Here is a 10,110-nt window from a genome sequence, read left to right as displayed (position 1 = left end):
CTCCAGTCGGGCTAGCAGGGCGGTTAAGTCGGGGACCGCAGTTGGTAAAAAAAATAACAAAATAAACTGACAAACACAGAGAGGTTGTATTTCATTATTTCATGTCTCTTTGGTGTGACGGAAAAACCGTTGGCAGAGTTTGAATTAATAGATTTGTGTAGATTTTGTAATGAAATTCAAATGGCTTTAAAAGCTTCAGAGCCCATATATAAAAAAGCAAAAGTAAACGTGTCTCGAGGGTTTTTTGAACCCCAAGAAGATTTTGACCCTTTGTTGATTAACAAAAAATATGACAAAAATAATATTAATCAATGAAGAGAGACGGTACACAATACCTAATGACGGAAGTTTAAAAGTGTATTGTAAGTCACAAAGAAAAACTGTTTGCAGAATTTAAAATTAAAGTTACGACGGGTGAATTAACTGCTTGCTGTTTACATTGTTCAATCGCCGAAGACGCTGAGGAATTTCTGAACATGGACTCCAGAAGTATAGATACTCTCTCTGCAGACTGATCTTGGAGCTAAGTGAACCGAAACAGTTTTAAAACTATCAATTTTTGGATATTTGTAAGTTTGGATACAAGGCAAAATTAGTTCCATGAGCAAGCACAGGATATTGACACATTTTGATTGATGCTGAAATAACCCAAAGCCTGAAGTAACTTATTGCCTTCATAAAATCACAGATACCTGCTCTACATGCATTGTTTGTCAGAACAAAAAAAACAAAAAACCAGAAAGCTAAAGCTACAGCAGCAGTTGATCTTGATTTACTAAGGAAGACTCCTCAAGGAAAGTCGTCCACTTTCAATCGCTTTCTTCAAATCTTTTGCTCGGTTGCCCTGATGATAATATCATGCACCTGTGATGGAAAAGACGACACAGCATTGAGGTACACAAACTCCCAGGACGGAATGGCTATTGTGCTTAACCCTTTTCATGAGTAGTTATGGGGACTACAGAGGTGTGACTGGGCAGACCAAAAACATTATTGGGACAACGGAGACAAATTTCTGTCCTCGAAACTTCGTCTTGAACTTCCAAACAAAAAAACTATTCCCCTCATGGTGAAGGCTTGCCCACTATATCTAATCTACTGCAGCCTACCTAGATTGGAGTTTTCTACAGTGAACATTCCCATAAAAACATCGATTACCCTGGGTTTTTAGGAATACAAAATAAAACCACAAATTGAAACTCCTATTCAAAAACTGAATATATAAAAGTCAAACTGAATGATTTTAATGTTCAAACCTTTTGAAGAGTAATTACTAGAAAAAAGGCAGGTGTGAATCTCTCCTAATGATCAAAGCTCATGGTGGAAAAAAAATGAAATGAATAAAAACCCTCCTGAGAGGATGGCTGTGTGCTTACCTGAACATGGGGTGGGGCTTGCAGAACGTATAGCATATTGTCAGCAACGTCGTCTGCCAACAGTGGCTGTCATCCAAAAATGAAGAACAATTCAAGTTGACTTTTAACAATCTGCTTTCCACTGACCAGAGAAACCACCCCAACCTGCTTGCCGGCAATAACAGTCAATAACATGTCTGTCTTTGCAGAATGCTGGCTGGTGACCAAATCAATTTTCCAAACGATTCAAAGGCAGGATTCGAATCCCGGACCTCTGAACACCACCCAAAACAGACCTCTGAACACCAACCCACTCTATTGCAGGCAATGACTATTTGGCAGACCGCCAACACATGGCTGCCAATCTAAGTGCAGTATTCCTGATGTCACAGGTTTGAATTTTGATTTCAATCAATCTGCTAGGGAAGGGGGTTGGGAGGTAGATTGGAACATGAATGTACCCACATTGCACCAGCTCCGTTTCCATTCAAAGGCAAAATTCTAAAATACTGATGTGAAATTATGCATACTATGATACTTGAAAAACTTGGAGGGTGAGGCATGCCTCAACCCCCTCCTCTCAGCCCTTCCAGCTAAGAAAGGGGGTTAGGTAGTGACAGATTAACTGCTATTCCCAGGGAAAAAGCTTGAGTTCATGATGTTGGGGTCTTCCAAAGAGCAAACATTATCCCTGGAAACTTTAGATGCTTGATGGCAGCAAACACACCAAATCCCAAGTAACAGGTCAGTTAGTATCGTTTTCATGAGTAGCACATTATCTCAAACAGAAAGACAACGATGGCGGACGGGTCATGGGAGTGGTGTTCTTGCATTGATTACGAGTCTCATTGTAAGAGCATCAACCATCCAGCAGAGAAGGATTCTCCAGGGTCGTTATTTTTAAATTCTACTTCTGTTGGACAGCGGTGCAGGTTTTAGGACTTCAGTTTACCTGCAATGTTTTGTATAGCTTCCGGCACTTTTCTGGATCATCGGAATACATGCGCTCTCGAAATTCAGTTTCCACAATGCCAGGTGATATTTGCTGTAAGGAAAGAACAGAAAAAAAAGATGACATCCATCCAAGAATGTTCAAACAATAAGGAAGTGCTGCCTCGCAAAATCTTGGCAGTATTTTCTGAAGTGCTCGCAGTTGAGGACAAGATCTTACCGCAATTCTAATGTGGCTCTTCTTCTCCCTCAGTTCCCGTCGGATAGCTTCCACCAAGGCAGTCACGGCGTGCTTGGTGACAGCGTAGAAATGGAAGTCTTTCACGGTCAATCGGTGACCTGCCAAGCTGCAGATATCCAAGACAAATAGCCAGGTCCAGAATTGGCAGATGAACCTCTAAACCTTTGGCATACCAAAAAGTGTACTTTTTGTCTCATAATGCAATTAACCTTTACAGTTCTCCATCTGAGTGGCACAAATGCAAACTAATCCGGGGAAAAATAACATGCATATAATTATGCCATAGAGCTATAACACTGAATCATGTACAAAGTGATGCCTGCTGGGCGCATCCATGTTTGTGCACAAACCTATGGAAAACTCAATTTTGTGTGGCTTTTGTACGGCTTTTTGCTTATCTGCATCTGTATTCAAGAACGATGTGTCAACAAAGCCGATACGCAAACAACCTGAACACACAATCAGCAAATGAGCGTTTCATTTTGCTCTGCGCCAAAAGTCACAAATGCGTGCACATATGCATTGCACATGAATTTTGCGTGATATTTTTCAAGATCGGATTTTATCGGTTCCCGATGCGCACAACAGCTGCTACTCCAGAGCTGTTAACTCACATAACACTGACTGAATTACAGGAACGACTTTTTAATTTAGCTGAACTTATATTCACTGAAAGACAGCCATTGAAATACATGCATACGAAATCATGACCTTGCTCAAATATTTGGGAAACTGTCGTTTTAAAATATCAGCTATGGGTGTGAATAAACAGGCGCCATTGCTCTGTATGTATGCGCGCCTTATTCAAAAGATGCGCTGACATTCGTGTATGCTCTTATGCATTGCATTTAGAATACATCATTCGATATCCATTCTATCTGATCATGAATACTCTAGAAGCACGCACATAGATTCAAAATGTCTCTGCCCAGAACGGCTTCAAATTATCTCCAGGCAGAGAATGAGAAATAAGTGCTCTAGTTTTTTTATATATATATAGCTCTATGATTTATACCTATGCCAGAGTAGGCCTAGTCCACAGAATACCCCAATTGAGACAGGAGAGAAATATACCCCAATCAGGGACAGCTGAAATAACCTTTAGGAGAATAAAAAATGCAAACCCTATGGAGGACTCCTCCATTAAAAGGTCTCCACAGTGCTGGATGGGGTTCTCAAGCTCTATGAGGGATATACATATAAGGGCCCAAAGGGGCCATGTTCAGGGCCCAGCCTCATATCCTGGAGCTCATTCCCCTATCACTGATGTCCACTCTACCTGTTGGTCACCAACAGTTGACCGTCTGTTGCTCCCTTCTCCTCCATCTGTTTCACAGCCTCTCGACAGCAAATAGCCACAGCCAAAACATTCACCTGTCATTGGAAAGAGAAAAACATAGATAAACTTCACAATCACAGATGAACTACCTGGAGTAATGAAGTTACCCGAAGTCGGGGGGGGGGGGGGAACTTGGTGACAACACATTGTTATAAAGAGATATAAAAACTCTTGAAAGTGTAGCTGCAATGATTTTTTTCTTGGACACAATATTTCTGCAATTTTTTTTCCCTTCTTCAATGTGTAAAAATTCTTTTACAATCATATTTGGTTAACTGCATTGAAAATTGCACTTTCTAATAATCCATGCTTTCCTGGACAACTGAGGGCACTGTTGCCTTGATGTCACCTCGGGAAAACATAGTTCAGTACATAGGTTTTTCTGTTCAAATTGTGCACCCAGATTTCGGGTTCCTAAAAACATTTCTGAGAATGGGATTGATGCTTTCTTATTGCTATGCACATAAACAACGAGGAATCAGAAAAGAAAGTGGCATTTAGTCCAGCAAAATCTACAAAAATGCAACCCTTTTTTGTGTACAATTAACCAGTGTAACATTGAGGCTTTCTTCCTGGGATGGCATTACAGTTTTGCTCATGAATACGTAAATTCTCATTAGCATAAAACCAAAAAAGGCAGTAAAACACCCTTTGAAAAAGACAGACAACAGTTGGAATTAAGGTTAACTGAGACACACAGGTGCATTTTGAAGGTCTGCATTAAACTAAATTTACACTAGCTGATACTTGGAAGCATTAGCTGAATGACCGTCCAGTTGCACTCACATCTAACATATCTCGCCATTTGACCGTCTCTCCATTCAGTATACCAATTGGTGAGGCCAGTGAACCGGAGTGACTTATTCCTGCATTGCTGACACAGACGTCCACACCGCCAAACCTCTCCTTGATCTCAGCAAACATTGCCAGGATTTCGTCCTCTTGTGTCAGGTCGCACTTGATTGCGTGCAGGGAGCCAGTGACAGTGCTGTCGCCGGACAGATTCCGAGCATCATCCTGGAAAGTTCCCCCCAAAAAGCAGGAAAAGGATCACTTCAGTTGTTTAGGAAACCCGACTTTGTCGTAATCAACCAGTCATAACAATATCAGTAGGGGAAGAAACCCCCCAACTATGTTTGGGGCAGACCCAACCCCAACTGGGATGATCCCAGATATAGTTGGAAAATCCCAAATCACAGAGCTGCAGTATACCGTATTTGCAGGGGACCCAATTTCAGTCAGATTCCCCCACGTAGAGGATTCATTGGAAAACGTTAAATGAAAGAACCAGACTCTATTCTCTGATTTCATTCTAAGGGTTTCAAATGTATACAATACATTCAGGAAAATGACTGAAATTGGGTACCCAGCAAATACAGTCTGTTGGGCCAACCTTGCAGCACTACTGCTGGGATAAATTTCTTAGGAACCCACGTTATAGTTGCGGCTAGGGCTAGCTGGTACAAGCGACAACTGTAGTTACCTGTAGTTTGAGCAACCTAGCTCAAACAATGGACTTTTTGGACCATGCCTTAACCATTTTTTAAACTTAGCCCCGGGGGATAGTCACACTGCTGGTTATAAATACCCCACTTCACTCATCAGTATGGAAGGAACCTTTCACATGGAAATAATTGGACGCAATGTCATTAACCAATGTAAGAATTGCAGCCAACAGGAAAATATGCATGAAAGTGAGACTGTCGGACGCAATTAGATTAGGGTCATTCGAGAGTGGCTGTAATGTGCATGCCATTGTAAAAAAGATACCAATGAGAGGTAGAACTATATCAGGCTTGAACCTGCCCCGAGGTCGACACCATTTGTCAAAGGGGGGGGGGAGAGCTCCATACATGGGCATCACTCAGTCTCCCCTATGGTGGTATAGTAGCCCTCAAAAAACCACTGCATGTCCTGAAGAGCCAATTTAGCAGGGAAAACATCAAAGCATTTACTTAGAAGTGTGGAAATTGTGGAGTGCTGTGGCCCTGTGGTTAAGAGCACTGAATTCGCAGTCGGCGGGTAAAGCCACAGGTTGCCGGTTCGAATCCAGCCTGGGGTCATGGTGCATGTACCCTCGGGCAAGGCACTTTGCCACTAATCGCTTCTGCCCACGGCCACCCAGGAGTAATTGGGTACCTGAGAGGGCAAAGATGGTTACTGTGGTCATGGTGGTTGATTTAGCTGCTTTGTTCCAAAATGGCTGCATCGAGCTGTATATTGCTCGGGGAGCTGAGATGGTATTTAGAATGTTTCATAGGCCCAGTGAGCAGGGGTAATAATAATGGAAAGTGCTTTGTTCTCTGTTAAAAGTGCTACATAAGAACTGTTATCATTATTATTAGAAAGCAATTTGTTCAGATTTTTTCAGACCAGTCTCATGGGGTTTGTGCAGAGTGTGTCAAATGATGTTCTTGTGGGAAACTCTCTCCAAGGAGGCTTGTATGGTGTGCCTCCACTGAGACAAGGTCTTTGCTTCATGGATGTACTCATTAACAATTATTGACACACAACATACTTGCGTGTAAGTTGACACCTTGACAATACTTGCATTGCATTGTATTTTCGGTGAATTTAGTTAACTTTGCCAGTTGTAAGAGCCCACTATGCAAGCTTGCTATTGCTGTTCAGGGCAATTTGGAATCTGGTGTTAGTTCACTGTACTCCATCTGATGGAGTTGAGTTGCCTTGGAGTGAATATCCATTGGTAGGAAATCAAGTCTGGAGGGAGTACGATAAATCTGCTCGAGAGTTAGGATTGCGATAACATGGCTATTCATTTTCATGCTTTTCAACATTGAAAAGTTCAAGCAGCGTCATTATCTACAGCCAGTGTCATCCTCTCCTGTCCACTGGTGGCACAGGGGAGGGGGGTCTAGTTCCCCCCACCCTTATGCAGGTCCTATCAGGCGGAGCTTAACCCTAACCCCCTAGGGTATACGTAAAATCATACTGAAATCAGAGGATTTGGGACTGTCAGGGCTTGGATCGGTGCTTTAACGGCTGATGCCTGATGGTAGCCTTTCACTTCACTTTGAAAATTGTTCTACCAACAATGCTCCTGACCTCAATTGGCTTGATGTTCCTGGCACAGCCAACCACTTTCATTCCATGTCTGGCAAGAACCTTCGCTGTGGCTTGACCAATACCTGCAGAGGCTCCTGTTACCAAAGCAACACGTCCCGCCCATCTCTGCATACCACCGCCTATGCTTGCCATATTGCGATTAACAGTTCTAAACAGGAGACAAATTTTGAACCATTATTTGAAGAATTTGAATTCAAAATAATTTGGATTATGGGTTAGGAACCCGAAAATTTCACAACTCCTAGACTGACGACCACACGATAGGCTTTCAGGACATTTTGGAAGAACACGGGTTGTGACACAGATCATTGTGACAAATAGTCCCTACTGCCATGGAGGTAGGCAAACTGAGCGCTAATACAAGCGATTCACAATAGTGCGCCTCCAAGAGTTTCCAACGCGTTGGCCAATCACAATGCGCGAAATTTGTCGACCCTTTCCAAACGCGCATTTGGTCGACAAATTTCGCACATTGTGTTTGGCCAATGGGTTGCAAACTCTTGGAGGGGCACTGTTGTGAAACGCCCATATTCGATTAGCAAACAGTATTTAAACCATCCATTTATACTGATAAATGGTTTTTACGATCGTGGCATGAGAGTCTCTTCATTTGATCTCAAGCTTAAGCTAACTCCATGTTTTCTTATCTCCATGCTACTGTGCATCTACGCCTACCTGTACCCTCCTCCCAGAGTTTGTCAGGCACACAGAGTGCACCTCACAACTCTGGGAACAGGCCTAGGCCTACCCAACGATCCACAACCACAAAATTCTGGCATGTCTGGGGCATGTTGGTGGGTACACCCGTAAACAGGGCCCGACGCGTACTCCTACAAAGGAGTAGGCCCTACACTAGCCCCACTAGTGTGGCACGGACTCTCACTCCCGATCCATCCTAAGCCACACATCCGTATGCGCAATTTCGAGTCGGCGTACTGAACATTTTTGGCCCACCCACTTATCATCGTGGGTGCAATTTCTTTTGCACACAGAGATGATCCTTAGCCTCTCTGCTTTCTTAGCACCATTTATTGAATGATTTCACTCACATTATTCAGGTATTTTCCAGTCTTTTTGCCTTTATGCATTCAATCTCACAGGCTCGCTCTCACAGTCGCCACCTTTAAAATAAGGCCGTTGAACATTACGTCACTTTACCCCTCATCGTCTCAACGTCTGTTCCATGTCAAGACATATCTAATACACAGACTGAGCAATAAGATACTACATGTACCAATGGGCTCTTACAAAACTTGGGCAGCAGATTAGATGTCTTGACATGGAACTGCCGTTGAGTGACTGTGAGAGCGAGCCCGTGAGATTGAATGGGTACGGGTGAAGGCAAAAAGACTAGAAAATACCAGAACAACATGAGTGAAATCATTCAATAAATGGCGCTAAGAATGCGGAGAGGCTAAGGATCATCTCTGAGTGCAAAAGAAATTGCGCCCACGATGATAAGTGGGTGGGCCAAAAATGTTCAGTACGCCGACACGAAATTGCAGATACGGATGTGTGGCTAAGGATGGATCGGGAGTGAGGGTCCGTGCCACACTAGTGGGGCTAGCCCTATACGTGGGACCCTGGTCTAGTCGGCAGGTGGCATAGCCTACCCCATCATAACAACTGCTGCATCCCATAAAGACCTGTTTGGCTAAAATGTTGCATCCTGACTCCACTTTTCTAATCATATATCATCTCAATAATAGTCATTACAGAAATGCTGGAAAGACACAAATTCTTGACTGAGAAACATTTACCGATGTTGTTGGGAAATACCTAGATATTCTCTTCACGCCTTCACAACTGCTGAGGCGGAGTCAGAATGCAAGATTTTTTCCACCTGTTTTCGAGGGTGGACTGCAGTGTAGGTATATCCAGCAAGAAATGAGACCAAGGGGTACCCCCAACATGTCCAATCCCTATCATTCCAGACTATTGTTACTTAACACATCCCACCGAGATGTCTCAAAGGAATTCCCCAGATTCCTGCGAGACAATGATTAACACAAAGCAGGGGGGGGTTCTCTCCGTCTCATACCTTGCTGCATATGCATTATTATGAGTGTAGGGCTTTTCTTTGATACGGACAAACCAACAACAATAAAAATGTAAGGTGTCCCACTCACCGTTTCTATGAAGAATACCGGACGCGACTTTGCATGAACTCAGGTCAGTGCGAGGTGAAAGTAAATCATGCATTTAGCTCTTCAATGCTTTGCATGGCTAAAGTGTGTTCATCACCTCGGGCTGTTGCCACCGCGCCGGCCGGAAGTGATACACAAGTCACGTCCTCCTATATGACTGACGATGACGATTGCGCGTTTATAAACCTACACTGGGGCAGCATGAGCCTCTAAGGGGCGTGCACGCACCCGGTACTTTGACTTGTACATGCGTATTTTTGATGGTTGTACAGAGTACGGTGCCCCAATTAAGCCATACATAGAGTAAATATTTGCAGCGACTTCGCAAATGTCTTAGGCGCTTATCCTGTGTTGCCGGAAGTCTTCTTTCCTGTTAAACTGCGAAAAATTGTCATTATTGTTCTGAATTTCCAAATGAAAATACATGTTCCAAAATAAACATTTTGCAGGCTTTCTTTGCTTTCCACCCTCATGTTTTCTTGTCTATTTGTATTTTAAATTTCCTATAATGAAAAGTAGGGAACAGGGGAGAAACTTGCCCCCGACGGATTTTTTCACTTTTATTTTCATTTTGATATTTTATTATCAAAATTTTCTTTTAATATTTATGTATCAAACCCTAAGAAAACAACACCATGATCACATAACAGCTAGGATTTGGGTCCGTGCGTAAGGCTTTTGACATTTTGTCTCCCCCAATATCATGTGAAATAATCCCGAAGCCGCATTAATTGGTTTTCGAATTCCGCCAAACACACACACATCAAAAGCTGGATACGCTACTGCGTATCTGGCACGGCTGCTACTTGACCGCAGTACCAGAAGAGGCACCTATTACCAAGGCAACACATCCTGCCCGGGTACCCCTGCAACACGGCTAGCCATGATTATGTGGGGTACCCCGGTAGTTCTCAAGACGTACATGTAATTAGAAGGGAGTTTCAGTCTCAGGAATAAACTCACCCTACTTCGAGAAATCAGAGTGTGTGT

The 10,110-nt window shown here is 43.0% G+C and overlaps 1 protein-coding gene across 1 annotated transcript; it reads right to left on the bottom strand.

The window, feature by feature from the left end:
* Positions 1 to 84: 84 nt before the first annotated feature.
* On the bottom strand, positions 85 to 9,373 carry LOC110976666 (dehydrogenase/reductase SDR family member 11-like). Its single transcript, XM_022230144.2, has 8 exons — positions 9,103 to 9,373; positions 6,953 to 7,121; positions 4,673 to 4,903; positions 3,827 to 3,921; positions 2,527 to 2,653; positions 2,308 to 2,400; positions 1,377 to 1,442; positions 85 to 864 (listed from the first exon to the last, which is right to left on the bottom strand). Exons 2-8 carry the CDS (start codon positions 7,103 to 7,105, stop codon positions 823 to 825), a joined length of 807 nt encoding a protein of 268 aa, XP_022085836.2. The 5' UTR covers positions 7,106 to 7,121; positions 9,103 to 9,373; the 3' UTR covers positions 85 to 822.
* Between the last annotated feature and the right edge of the window lie 737 nt (positions 9,374 to 10,110).

The sequence above is a fragment of the Acanthaster planci genome, linkage group LG09 (genome assembly GCF_054643075.1).
Source record: "Acanthaster planci isolate LZ-2023a linkage group LG09, COTS_SCS, whole genome shotgun sequence".
Taxonomy (NCBI): Eukaryota; Metazoa; Echinodermata; class Asteroidea; order Valvatida; family Acanthasteridae; genus Acanthaster; species Acanthaster planci.
This window is presented reverse-complemented; position numbering and strand designations above follow the sequence as displayed.

What these genes read in the sequence shown, in the direction of transcription:
- LOC110976666 (XM_022230144.2), bottom strand. Translation starts at nt 7,105, where the DNA reads ATGGCAAGCATAGGCGGTGGTATGCAGAGATGGGCGGGACGTGTTGCT. An exon ending in GGAACATCAAGCCAATTGAG is followed by an intron (nt 4,904 to 6,952) that starts GTCAGGAGCATT and finishes GGAACTTTCCAG; the next exon opens with GATGATGCTCGGAATCTGTC. An exon ending in AGAGCCACATTAGAATTGCG is followed by an intron (nt 2,401 to 2,526) that starts GTAAGATCTTGT and finishes CTTTCCTTACAG; the next exon opens with CAAATATCACCTGGCATTGT.